Source organism: Triturus cristatus, chromosome 5_2 (assembly GCF_964204655.1).
Source record: "Triturus cristatus chromosome 5_2, aTriCri1.1, whole genome shotgun sequence".
NCBI classification, from domain to species: Eukaryota; Metazoa; Chordata; class Amphibia; order Caudata; family Salamandridae; genus Triturus; species Triturus cristatus.
In genome coordinates, this window is record NC_140588.1 from 743522373 (window position 1) to 743537247 (window position 14875).

Below are 14875 nucleotides of genomic sequence, written 5' to 3' on the forward strand. Positions count from 1 at the left end.
GTTGAGGTAACAACAACCGAACCTTCCCTACTACCAAACCATGATTTCCCTCCTTTCCCTCCAGACCATTCTACTCCAGTCGGAGGAAGGCTCTCACAGTTCCTACCTGTCTGAAGCTCCATCACTGCAGACAGGTGGGTAAGACAAATTATCCAGTATGGTTACTGCCTGGAACTTACTGCAACACCCTCAACCATACCGCCCAAACAACGTCCAATGTCCACGGAACATTTAACGCTCCTCAAACAGGAAGTTCTCTCACTTCTTCAAAAGCATGCAATAGAACCAGTTCCCCTCCAGCATCAAGGCACAGGAGTTTACTCCCTTTATTTTCTCATCCCCCCAAAAAAGAGCACTCTCAGACCAATACTGGACCTCAGAACTTTGAATATCTACATACAACCAGACCACTTTCACGTGGTCACCCTTCAACAGGTCCTCCCACTGCTCCAGCAAGGCGATTTCCTTGCCACTCTAGATCTCAAGGCCGCACACTTCCATATTCCTATACACCCTGCTCACAGTAAATATCTAAGGTTCATAGTGGTCAGCACTATCAATTCAAGGTCCTCCCATTCAGAGTGACCACAGCACCCAGACTCTTCACAGAGTGTCTGGCAGTAGTAGCCGCCCACTTGCAAAGACAACAAATTCATGTCTTCCCATACCTGTATGACTGGCTCATAAAAGCCAATTCACACAGCCAGTGTGTTCACCACACTCTCCAAACAATTCACTTGCTTCACGACTTGGGGTTCACAATAAACCTCACCAAGTCACATCTTCAGCCGTCCCACATACATCAGTATCTAGGGGCCACAATAGACACTTCCAAAACCCTGGCATACCTCAATCCAGTCAGAATAGCCAGTATGCAAACCCTCATAACAAAATTTCAACATCAACACTCACTACCAGCTTCAGTGTTTATGCAGCTAATAGGAATGATGGCCTCTTGCATTTTCATAGTTCCTCACGCAAGGCTTTACATGCGCTCTTTACAAGAATGTTTCTTTATCACGTCAGTGGAACCAGGCTCAAGGTCAACTTTCAGATCTGGTGTTGGTGGACAGCTGCACTCATCGCTCTCTGCAGTGGTGGAACACACAAAACCCTTCCAAAGGGGGGCCGTTCCTAGACCCAGTTCTACAGATAGTGCTAACAGCGGACGCATCACTCAGCGGCTGGGGAGCCCATCTCCTAAACCATACAATTCAGGGCAGGTGGACCCCCTCAACAAAAAGTGCTCCAGATCAATCACCTGGAGTTACTGGCAATCTTTCTAGCATTTAAATCATTCCAAACACATCTCATCAGCAACACTGCCCTTGTCCGAACAGACAATACCACAGCAATGCATTATATACAACAAGCATTTGCAATGCAATAGGTCTCGCACTTACGCAAGTTTGAGCTCTTGGCATTGTATATGAAAATGCCTCTTATTTATTTTTTGGTCTTTAAAACATAAATAAAAGCATTGCCATTTACAATGCTAAAAGCTTAAACTCTCGCAAATGCGATACATATTGCTTTGCAAATGCTTTTTTTAGAAAGCTGCGTTGTAATTGGATAAAAACGTAATGCTGCCTTTAGGCTATTCTATCAGTTCAGTCTGTTTTAAATGTATTCACACCTTGTGCTTGGCTTTTATGTTAAAGCAAACCAAATGCTGCGTCCTGCAAGTGGTGCGAGCGTGTCCGTGTGGCGTTGGGCTGTATAGGCGAGCGTGGTGTGAGCGCGCATTGGCAGAGAACAGACGGCGTGAGCGTGCACATGGACTGTCCGGGGGGAAAGTGCACATCTCCTGTCGGGTGTCCAGGCGAGCGCAATGGGAGCATGCATCGGCAGATAAGATGGCGAGCGCTGTCACTTCAGAACCCACCAGTCTCGAGCCACGGGGGCGAGGCACCTGCCTGCAGCGCCCACCGCACAGGCCGTCGGGAGCGGACCCCCCAATGCCCGGCATCCCGCGGGCGGCATGGGCCAGGCGAGGAGGGAGCCAATAGCCAGAGCCCTGCGCGCGGGGCCGAGCGCGAGCCGCCGAGACAGGTGAGCTGCGCCCGCGGCCGGGGGGATGGGGACGGGCGGGGAAATGAGGGGAGACGGGAGTTTGGAGAGAAAGAGAGAGAATGCGTGTGATGGGAAGCGGGCAGAAGACACCGGAGAGAGCGGGGCAATAGTAGCTGTTGTTGGGCCGGGGAGTGAAGGTAAGAAGACAGCAGAAGCTGCGCACCGAGCGGTCCGTGAGGGGGCGGAGGAGACCCAGAGCACACGGGTGGGCAAGAGAGAGTCAGGGCCGGGTGTCGGGGGCGCACAGACGGAGAAAGGAAAGTTACAGAGAACATGAAAACGGACCGGCCCTGAAGCAGGAGCGCCGAAGACAGAGGCTAAGACACCGAGGAGAGGTTTGAGAGAGGCAGGACTGGGGAGGCAGGTGAAGAGAGAGGGCCGGGAACGAGCGGGCAGGAGGAGAGAGAAGGACACACTGATATAAAGGGAGGAGACATACTGAAGAGAGAGGGACCCAGACAGACAGACAGGGGATGAGCTGAGATGCAACAACTTCTACAATGAGGACGAAAGTGAAACTGCATACTGGCTTGCTGAGGGAAGGGAGACAGGAGATGTGCACGCCGCGTGGCTGTAGGCGCGTACACCAACTCAAATCCGCCGAGACCATGCGCGTGCCCATCTCCTGTCCAACTTCCGAGGCAAGTCAGCAACAATAGATCTCGCCGAAAGCAGCGCTCCGCGCTGCGTTCGCAGGCGAGACCTAAAAACAAGGAGGAACACATCCTTTGCAGGTTTCTCAACTAGCGCAAAGCATATGGAAATGGGCCATCCCACAAAATATATACCTTCTAGCAGAACATCTTCCAGGGGTACACATTCAGATTGCGGATCTGCTCAGTCATCAGACACAGCACATCCACGAATGGGAACTTCATCCAAAAGTAGTTCTTCCGTTTTTTCAGATGTGGGGTCACCCAGACACTGATCTGTTCGCCAGACATGCAAACGCAAAATGCCCAACCTTCACTCCCGGGTTTCCACACTCATTGTCCAAAGGCAATGAGATATGGGTGAACTGGTTAGGCAGATTTGCGTACGTTTTTCTGTAACTCCCGCTCATTCCGTTAGTAGTGCGCAAGCTCAAACAACAGTCTCTCAAGATGATCCTGGTTGCTCCAACATGGGCCCGGCAAACTTGGTTCACAATACTCCTGGAACTCTCAGTAGTTCCACACCGAAAGCTACAACTCTCCCCAAAGCTTATGACACAGAACCATGGAGAGGTAAGACACCCAGATCCAGCTCAACTAAACCTAGCAATGTGGCTACTGAAGTTCTAGAGTTCGGTTACCTCAACCTTCCAGTGGACTGTATGAACCTTATTAAAGAAGCTAGACGCCCTACTATTAGAGCTTGCTATGCAGCCAAATGGAAAAGATTTGTCATTTACTGCAATAACTACAAAATTGGCCCACTAGATGCTTCAATTCAAAACATAATTTGCTATTTACCTCATCTACAAAGATGTAATCTGGCATACACATCCATAAGACTACATCTTGCTGCCCTTGCCGCTTAACTACAAAACAGACAACATTTGCCATTGTATAGGGTATCTGCCATCAAATCATATATGGAAGGCCTTAAAAGGATAATTCCTCCCACAATCCCACACTCTCCAGTGTGGAATTTAAATATTGTCCTTACTAGGCTCAGGGGTCCTCCATTTGAACCTCTACACAAATGCGAACTGCAGTTCCTTACCTGGAAAGTAGCTTTCCTTGTCGCAATCACCTCTCTCAGAAGAATAAGTGAGGTCCAGGCTTGAACCATTCTTGCAAATACATCAAAACAAAGTGGTTCTTGGAACAAATCAAAAATTCCTTCCCAAAGTAATCTCTGCTTTCCATCTTAATCAATCTGTGGAATTACCCATTTTCTTCCCAAAACCAGATTCCGTAGCAGAGAGAGCTCTTCGCAACACTTTATGTCAAAAGAGCTATACTTTATTACATTGACAGAACTAAACCTTTTAGAAAGACAAACCAACTGTTTGTAGCTTTCTCTCCACCTCATAAAGGAAACCCCATTCCCAAAGCTGGAATTGCCAGGTGGATAGTCAAATGTATTCAAATATGCTACTACAAAGCAAAACGCACATTTACAATTCCCACTAGAGTCATTTAACACGCATACTAGGGGCTTCCATGGCATTCTTAGGAAACATTCCCTTAGATGACATTTGCAAAGCAGCAACATGGTCTACGCCACACACCTTCACCAAACACTATTGCGTAGATGTGCAGGCAAAACAACAAGCTTCTGTGGGCTAGGCTGTTCTTAAAACACTTTTTCAGACCACTGCAACAGATATAGGTGACCACCGCTAAGGGAGAGCACTGCTATACAGTCTATGCACAAGTATGTATTCTGCAGCTCGTTCCAGCGTTATCTTACTTAGATAAATTACACATGGGCATCTTTTCTGTTTCTTACAAACTTCATCATTTCCCTTCATGGCGAAAAACAATACAAGGAATGAGTCGATGCCCATGCGCACCATCGTCCAAGGGAGGAGTCCCCTATTTCGTGACTACAAAGACTTCTTACAAGACAACAACAACCTGCAAACATCCGAGCCCAACACCAGATGGCGATCTATGCACAAGTATGGGATTCTGCAGCTCTACATGCCAAGAACAGATGCATACTGGTAAGTAGCATTTTCCGTTTAGGTGACTCCCCCAGGCCCTGAAATCAGATTGTGACAACCTTTCAAGAAGAGGACAAAGAAGAGCTGTGCAGCAGAAAAGACTGAAGTAGCCAGTGACTTGGCCCCAGCCCTACCGGCTTGTCTGCAGCCCTCAAAGATCCTGCTGCAGAAGAACTATTCGCACCTCAGCCCAGTGACCTCCAGAACCCAGGGAGCAGTGCCTGCCTTCTAAAAAGACTCCTAATCTCCTGTGAACACTGGACCTGTCCAGAAGAATCCAACTCTAAAGAACAAAGGACTCTGCCATCAAGAACCGCGAAACCACTGCTGTACCCACCTCTGCACCTGACACCCACTATCCGAGTCCAAGTGGCCCACTGTTGCTGTGAAGATTCCACAGCACTTCTGAGCAATAGTCCACTGTGGGCAGACACCAGCCGGACTCCACCTCGACCGCTGACTGTGACCAACCCGGTAAGATGTTTCTAGACACAAAAAGACACCCCTGCAGCAGAAGCCTCTGAGCCTTGGGGAATCATGACCGACGGAGTCCCTATGTCCCTTAGCATCACTACTTACCTGGCCAGCTGTGGGGTTTCTTTGTGCCTCCTGGCCTGAGCCCGCAGCCGTTCTTCAGGACCGATCTGCTCCTTTGGTTAACATTGGGCACCCAACGCTGTGTTGCCACTCTGCATGCGGCTGCCTCGGAGGGTGTAAGTTTGGTGCTACCTTAACACCCGTAGATCGACCCCTGACATCGCTTCACTCACCTGGTGTGGCTGTGGGCTGGGCTCCTGTTTCTGGTGCATCATAGAGCACCCCCAGTCTCAAATGGTTAACATTGGGCACCCGAATCTGACCTCTGCAACTAGCCTCCCATGTGCCGCTGGTGATGTAGTTTTGGTGCCAATCTGAACCTTGCCTTTGTTGACTTGAAACCCCCGAAAAATTGATCTGTACATTGTGTACTTACCTGAAAAACTGCATTCTTGTTTCCCCCATAGGTTAACATTGCACACTGAAAATTGCACTTTTTAAAGTGTAAAATATTTTTTCAGAAAAACATACTTACATGTTTGTGTACATCTTGGTCTTGAAATAATACTTGAAAGAAGCTTATTTTTCTAAAATTGGTGTGGATCTCCTTTTTGAGTCGTGTTATTTATTGGTCAATGTGTGTATAACAAATGCCTTACACTCCTCTGTGGTAGTCCTAAGGATGCTCGCCCACACTATCACAAATAGAGCACTTTGGGTTTGCATTGAGCCCTGTACACTTCTGGGGGAATCTCTGGAATCTGTGCACGATCTAACCACTTATTGGCGTAACATATACAGAGCCAGCTTCCTACAATAAGACAGTCCAAATATGAATGTGTATTGGAATAAATTCAAAGTATTTATAATGTAGTGAAGGGATATTGATTTTTATGGATTTGTTATATTTTTATGAATATTTCACTTGCTGACATCTATATGTGAATTGTTACCTGTTGTATGAAGTTGCTTGTATTTAATTGGTCTTGCTTTTAAATTTGTTGTATTTATGATACGGTTATTTGACACAATTTGATGAAGCTGATAAAACATTTGGTTTGTTAATGCTAGAATAAAGCCGTCTAGAAACAGGTTTGCATTTTGTTCTATGTTGAATGTATGTTGATGTATTCTTTCAGTGACTTCAGTGAGATCATGCTGTTCTACACAGCAGGCAGTGTCCCACCCACACCATTACCCCCTCGGCTGATTCAAGCAGGAATAACATGGTTATCCTTACAGTGGTGCCCACCAAATGGTGTATCTTCAGAGGAATCTCTCACTTACATATTGGAAATGGAAGAAGAAGGTTCTGTAAGTAGTATTCATGCCCATTCTAATGATGGAGACCGTATGGGTTTTTTTACAACAGTTAGTCACAAATGCCTTTACATGTTGATTTCTCCAATGTAGTTTGCCCCGAAATGCATGCATTTTCCAAGTGTTTAAATGTTATTATAGTTTGCAGTGTTAAAGATGCAAAAGTCTCCATAGTTATGACTGAAGGTAGTAAATTGGAGAATTATATTTGAATAACAAATATGGTGTTTTTGGTTTGTCTTTTTGTCAATTGGTACACTCTTTCAAGGCGGTGTCTCATGTGTCCTTGACATTCAAATAGTAGTCGGAGAACCAGAGGTACCAATACCTACAAACAAAAAATAAATGCCCTATTTTATACACTGTCCTATTTTCATCACAACATTTAACTTCCAAAATACTAAGCTGTATGTGTGTAAATAATATTTATGTTTCACATATAGGGTAACTGAAAATAACATAAATAAAATATGTTGAACTATTTTTCACTTAAATTAAGTTTTTTACAAATCAGTTACATACAGTGTAGGAAAGTGCCCCTTTTTGTCATGGTCACCCACACTTTTTGCCACTGGTACTGCTATGTCAAGACTGATGTGCACTGGGCTCTGCTAACCAGGTCCCAGTGCTCTTTCCATAAAACAAGGTAAAGTGGTTTAATTGGCACACACCTTGGCACCCCTGTAAGTCCCTAGTAAGTGGTACCTCTGGTATCAGGGTATGGGTATCAAAAAGGGTCCCTAAGGGGCTTCAGCATGTTAATACATGCTGAAGGGACCCTCTTTGGTACCCATACCCTAAGGGACCCCCCTACAAATGACATGAGCCTGCCATTGCAGACTGCATGTAATGGTGCAAACCATGAGTGAAAACATGACACTGTGTGCCATGCCAAGGTCACTGCATGTACTGTATGTAATTCACCCCTACAGTAAACCTTGTAGCTTTAAGGCAAAGTGCATTATATTACATGTGAGGGTATATCTGCATGAGCAGATGTGCTCCTCTGCTGTCTAGTTCAAATACTAGATGTTACAAGTATCCCTATGCAGTGTATGTGTCTCCCATAGGAAAATATTAGTGCGTTCGAGGCTCATGACAGCTGTATTTTCAGTGTTTCTGTAAATCTCTAACTCGCTAAGTACTTACCTAATCTCGAAGATCTTGGTGTCTAAATTAATATAAAAATCTATTATTTTTCAAAATTGGTGTTGAATTTCCTTATTGAGTGTGTGTCATTTATTGACTCTGTGTGTGCAACGAATACCTTATTGTATTGTAATTGCATTTATATAGTGCTTACTACCCCTGACGGGGCGTCAACGCGCTTTTTCGGCGAGTAGCATGCTACTCCGGGACCCATAGAGGATTAGTGTTGAATTAGTATAGTGTAACATGAAAGTAATTTTAAGTGGTGGATAGGTTAGTCAGTTATTTGGATTCAGAAGGTTAGCAGAAGAATAGAAGAGGAAAAATGGTTTGTATTTATATAGCACTTGTAACCCTGATGGGGTGTTGAAACGCTTTGTTGGCGAGTAGCACGCTACTCTGGAACCCATAAAGGATTGGTGGTGAATTAGTTTAGTGGAATATGGAATTTGAGAAGTGAACATGTTAGTCAGTTATTTTGATTGAAAAGGATAGTGGAGGGATAGAAGAGAGAAGGATTTGGATATTTTTTTGGGGGAGGTCAAAGCAGTAGGAGGAGGCTTTTGGATGAGTAAAAAGGGGTTTTTGGAGGGGAAGAGTCAGAGGGAAGAGTTTAGAAAAGTTTGTCTTGGGGGATCGGTATAGTAAAAAGAGGTGTCATGATGCAAGGTGGGGTAGATTAGGGGAGAGTCTGGAAAGGGTTATTTTGGGGATCATAGTAGAGGTGTGGGGTTTTGGATAAATGAGAGAGTGGATGTAGAGGATATATTGATAGATGTATAGTGTGAGAAATAGGGTAGTGCATTGGAAAGAGTAGTAGAAAGAAGTTTGAGATGAGTCAGAAAGTTGGGCTAGAAGATATATTGAGAGAAGTATAGGCTGAGAAATAGGGTAGTGCATTGGAAATGCTAAATTAGAAGAAAGTGATAAATATATAGATCCATAAGTACATTGAAAGTATATAGATGCATAAAGGAGGTAAATATATGTAGATTAAAGATATTGATAGAGGTACAGAATGAGAAATAGGGAAGTGCATTGGATATGCTATTTCAGAAGACAAGTAAAAAACACACAGATCCAAGTACATGGAAGGTACATAGATGCAAAATGGAAGCAAGTACATAGTAGCAGAATACTGAATAGCTTACTGTGGGCCCAAAACCTAATCTCCACAATCAGCATTAACTGATGAGTTGCATTCATTACACAGATGTAGATTTTAGGGGCTAGATAAGTCTAAGGCTGCTCGACCACACTACCACAAATAGTGCACCATGGGTTTGTTAAAGCAAGACCTTGTACGCTAATGTGGGTTACCTGGACTCTCTGCACAGCGCACCTCATTTTTGTACATTATATAGAGAGGCAGCTTCCTACATACAGTCCTTATGTTCATGGCTTGTGTGTCTGAAGAACCAAGCTCTGCATACTCCTCACATTTACTGTTGGGCTCAGACATTGCAATTTGTTTTTCTTCAAGGAAGTTTAAAATCGCAGGATATATTGTGACTCGTCTCTTAGTCCACCATATACATGGGCAATGACCCCTTCCTAGATTGTTTTTGCTCGGTGGATTTCCCTGTTGGGATTTCTAAAGAAGTGAGGTACAATGGGTGCTTTTAATCCTATTAACCCCTGTCAGCCAACCCTCGCCAGCCCCTCCTCCCAACTGACTGGAAAACATTCCTTTCTAACAGCCGTTTTTGAGATATGGGCTTCTAAAGTTTGCAGTTCATGGGAAATGTTCAACCCCACTGCATATTTTTTTCTATTGGAAACTCTCAAGAGCCCACCCCGTCTACAACAGTAGCTAAAATTGACAAACTGTTTACCTGATAACTGAAAATTCACTGATGTGGCCATTAAGACTGTTGGTACCCCAAAACTGCACCACTGGCTCTGCTGGGTGGTGTTGGGTGGGTGTGAGTTAGGCGCACAGATTTTGTCTACTTTTACCTTGCATGCTTTTGAGCAAAAATACTGCAGCACTGGCGTTCTCATTGAGATTTTGAACATTAACCAGAGACCTCAAACACAGTGGTCCAGACCTTAGAAAAATGGTCCAGGTCTTAGAAAAATGGTCTAGACCTAGCATATCAAAGTTACTCCATTGTTTAGTTTTTCCTTCCATCTTTGAGACTGAGGCTATATTATTTCACCAGAGTGCAGCCTTTAAGGATTGCAGTGGATATATATCAAACTTTATAGTAAACCAAGGGTGAAATCCTATTAAAATTTTATTTTTAGTGTATCATAATTTTAACTGCTCCATTTACTTACCTGGACATGAATTCTCATTCATTTTTTGAAAATATAGCACTGGCTGAGAAATGAGTTTGTTTAATATTTGCTATAGTGTCATGAAGTGTCTAGACGTTTCTTGCCCTCCACCTAGTGTAAATTCTGACTGCTCAACTTTATAACTGCTGGCTGGTGATGTGCCCAATAAGATGTGCTTGGTTATCCAAGGAAAGTGCCATAGTACTGGTCTCCCTGGGACATTAGTGGTAAACAACTGTACTGACACAGAATACTGCCCCAGGACCACCCATAAATGCTGCTTGGATTGCTAATGTCTTAAGTGCTTATGACTATTTGTGTGCCTATGTGATAGAGAACGAAATGTTAGCACCTTGTAATCCATAAATATCTTATTAACTATAGTTTTTTATTATGTAGCTTCATGCAAGCTTCCATTGCTAAGTGCTACAAATAACAGATGTTACTCCTACCCGGGTTAATGGTCCTCAGTTTTTTGGTCAGATGACTAAATCATCGTTTGCCGGATGCAAACTTGTGACCTTCAGATCTCAGTGATTGGGGTTTAGCCCTGTCATCAGATGAGCATTTCTCAAAAGCAGTTCACCAATTAGCTTCATTTTTGTAGGAACCTGTAACGGTCTAGCGGCCTTAACCTGGTAGTGTCTTGGTTCTCACTTGGAGTATCCATTATGTTTTCTTTTCGTCCATTTTTCATTTTTATTTTTAGAGTTTTCAAAAAGGTGAATACAGCACAACGTTGCGTTAGTTTTTCAGTTGATATTACAAACACAAAGTCAAATATGCATTAGTATTTGTGCATTTTTAAACCTGAGATATCTCTAAGAGATGCATTAAGGTTCTGCGCACACTAGGAGATTTTAGGTGGTTATGAATTTAATTAGGATTGCGACAATGTAAAATTACAAGTGACCTTATCATCTCTCTCAAGTTAAGAGATCACTACACTGAAAACGAGGGCTACCTGCAAATCGTGGAATTTCAGGAATTTGAATTTTTTTCCACAATCCATCTTTCAATGCTCTTTGGCTCTCCTCTACCAATGGGACACTAAATTAATCACATGATATGTGAGGTCTAAGAACATTCCTGTTTAAAAGGTGTAAACAAAAACCCAGCCTACCTGTGTCTGCCATTGTCTAGCCATAACATCCACTTCCACCTTCCTGGACAATCTATCAGCAATGGTGCAATGCTGCGCGCCTACATTATTTATTTATTTATTTATACATACACACACATATATATATATATATATTCTGCCCCTACGTTCACAAACGCACGTCCTGATGTCCTGATGTAGTAAGAAGAGACATATTTTCTTATATATGCACTAAACATACATTTAATGTAGCCAGCACCCTTGTAATGGTCTCCATTGAATCCATAAAATGTAATGTTGTTTTGAATCTGTAACCGGAAAATATCTTTCAGCTTTGCTAGAAAAGTACTATCAAATGTTAGTTGTTAATATGTAATTAGGTTTTTTCTGTTTTTCAGGGTTACGGTTTTAAGCCAAGACACCATGGAGAAGAGCTTACATGTACTGTAAGGGCACTTAGGAGAAGTACTTTGCATAAATTTAGGGTATGTATTGTGATATGACAATTTGTATTCAAATTTGTTAATCTGTAACAGTTGGCTGTTTGTGCTGTCATTATATTGTTAGAAATTGCAAACATGCATTTTATGGCTCTCTGTAGGAGTTTGGTGTTCATCCATCTCATTCCTACAGAATCACATGACCACTTAATTAAATGGTGTGGGTGGGCCTCAGGTGGTTAGAGGTAGGCATATTAGTCTTTGTAAAGCACTTGTAAGCTTGCTCCCTCGGAATCTGGGCACCGTTTACTTCTTGCAGTAATGCAGAAGTGGCAACAAAGTGCTAGTTTGAGATTTAATTCTCCATCACATGTGAAGCCTTATGTTGTTGGTGTGGGCCTTGAGGATGAAATATTCATTGGTCATGCATGTGTCCATCACTAATAAGGGTTGTGTATTTGCAGCTCGTGCAAAGAGGAGATTTACTTTTTACTCATGTTTTTCCCTGAATCAAAAGATTGCCTCTGTCATCTCTACATAATGGTTTCTAAGTACACAGAATGGCTCTCATTTGCTACTTCCGCAGACACTGAGAAACCAATAGCAATCAGTTCTTGATAAAAGGAAAATTAATCCAGAGTACAGGTTTAACTGTGGCATTTGAACGTCTCAACTTCAGTTTAGAGTTATCCTTATTTTAGAAGTAACCGCTGGATGTCATGCAGGTACGCTTCAAGTTTGTGCATAAAACACTCGAATGATCATTAACATATAGTTTGTGAAACAAGTAAATTGAAAATAGAATTTCTTTAAGATACACTAGCACAGACTAACAAGATAATAGACCTTACACACATGCTTTTGACTAGTCCCTTATATTCCAAACCTACTCATTCTTATCCCACCACTGTGAGAAAGTGCCCTCTTTCTTGCATGGTATGCCCCCACTTTTGCTGAATTGCTGATGTTCTTTGACTGAGTGTGCCCTGGGCTCCTGCTAATCAGGTACCCAGGGCCTATGTTCCTTCCCTAAAACTACATTGAAGCCTAAACCCAATTGGCATCTCTGGCCACATGTTAGCCCCTGGTAAATGGTACCACAGGTACGCAGGACACCATGACCAGAGAAGGCCTCTAAGGGCTGCATCACTTATTGTGACACGCTCAGAGGCCCTGTACCCTGACACACGCTGCCTTTGCAGATTGAGTGCCTTGGGGCAGAACAAAGTGAAGAGTCGACATGGCACACATCCTTGTGTGCCATGCCCACAAACCACTGCCCTGGCATACATCAGTCACCCCTCTAGCCGGGTGCCCTACGCCAGTGGTTAGGGTACAGGTGCATGAGCTCTGCACCCCTACAGTGGCCAAGTCCATTCCTGGGCACTGTAAGTGCATTACTGCCATTAAGAGTATATGGTGCTGGGAGTTTGTCATTACGAACTCCACAACACCATAATGGCTACACTGAAGACTGAGAAGTTTGGTATCAAACTTCTCAGCACATTAAACCCACACTGATGCCAGTGTGGGATTTAATGTAAAATACACAACAGAGGGCATCTTAGATATGACCCTTGAAACTTCTAGTGACCTTACTGAGTGACTGCCGAGGCTGCCACCACCAGACATGTTTCTGGAGCCCTGAGTCGAGAGCTGCTGCCCTCGGGGGCCTGAAACAATGCACACCCTGAGATGAGGTGCCAAACCTCCTCCTCCAGGATGGGCAGGGTTCACAAAGGAGAAGCTTCAAAGGTATGCCGCCTTAGTGAGCCTCTCCAGACCATTTGCTGCTTTCAGCAACTGGTCCCCACTGGTTCTACCCCCCACTTTGGGCTGGAGAACCGGCGGGAAAAACAAGTGAGAAAGAGAGGTGTGCCCACCTCTGCCAACTCCACCCCTCGGGTGGGGGAGGCGAGGTGAAGCACAACCTCGAGTCCCTGCCATGTTGAGGATGGGGGGACCCAGCCAACCAGAGACGGGCTCCTGCCCCCTCCCACTGGAGAGTGGCAGAATGGGGGTGTAACCACCCCAGGGAAGGGACCCATTGCTCCCTGCCCTTACCTTACCTTAAATTTAGTATTTAGGGGGCACCCTGAACCTTTCTTCCTCAGATCCAGCCTACCTACAAGAAGAAAAGAAGGACGAAGAGCCGTGCAGAGCTAACCAGAGGACGACGCCCACTGACTTGGCCCCAGCCCTACAGGCCTGTCTCCCCTCGAACCTGCTCCTGCGAAATCCCGGCGTGTCCAGCAGCCAGCAACCTCACAAAACCCGGAGGATCTGCCTGCCTTCACTTTCCAGACTGTTTCTCCCGTGAACACCGGACGTGTTTAAACTGCAGCGTCTTGTTCCAGCTAGAGACCGCGGATCCAGCCCACTCTGCAGCCGCCTAACCCGGCCCGAGTGGAAAAACACCACGAGGATGTCCCCCGATGATCCTGACCCGAGATCTGGCGACTCCTAACCTGCCTCAAGCCTCCAGACGACGCCTGCAGCCTCAATCCAGAGGACCCCCCCCTACCGCGACAAGAGCGGGTAAGAAAATCCGACGTCCCAAGGCACCCTTATACCCGGCACCCCACGGCCTTGTGTGCCCAAACCAACGGTGCCTAACCAACCCACGACATCCCAACTTACCCCTCGAAGTGGTGGGCACACCCAGAAGATCCTCGTCCCCGAGCCTGCAGTGTTTCTTTGCCCTGGAGGTTCTCCATTGAAAACAACAGGGCACCCGACCTCAAAACACCCTGCACCCGGCCACCCTAGTGCCGCTGAGGATGCACCTTTGGTGCTACGTTGGTCCCCAACTTGCCCTGAGCTATACCCTAGGAGCTTTGCTCCCACAAGTCAATGGCCTGCATTAAAAACAAAACCCAATTGGCATCTCTGACCACAGGCCAACACCTGGTAAATGGTACCCAGGGCACTGTGACCAGGGAAGATCTCGATGGGCTGCAGCACTTATTGTGCCACCCTTAGAGGCCCTGTACCATTACACTCACACACTGCCTTTTCAGGCTGCTGGTTTTGGTGCAGAACAAAGTGAAGAGTCAACAGGGCACACATCCCTGTGTGCCATGCCTACAACCCACTGCCCTGACATAGATCAGTCACCCCTCTAGCTGGGTGCACTATACCACTGGTGAGGGTACAAGTGCATGAGCCCTGCACCCCTACAGTGTCTAAGTCCATTCTTAGACACTGCTGCCTTTGTGAGCTTTCCCAAGCCACTTTCTGCTTTCAGCAACTGGTCCCCACTGGTTCTGACCCCCACTTTGGGCGGGAGAACCAGCGGGAAAAGCAAGTGAGGAA

The 14875-nt window shown here is 45.1% G+C and overlaps 1 protein-coding gene across 1 annotated transcript in view; it reads left to right on the top strand.

Annotated features, from left to right (window-relative positions):
* The window catches only part of LOC146829211 (fibronectin type-III domain-containing protein 3a-like), a 608949-nt gene that overhangs the window by 220142 nt on the left and 373932 nt on the right, over positions 1-14875 (top strand). The window contains exons 14-15 of the mRNA XM_085607850.1: positions 6406-6580; positions 11519-11605. Of these exons, the coding sequence (XP_085463976.1) occupies positions 6406-6580; positions 11519-11605 (262 nt within the window). The remainder of the gene's footprint in view (positions 1-6405; positions 6581-11518; positions 11606-14875) is intronic.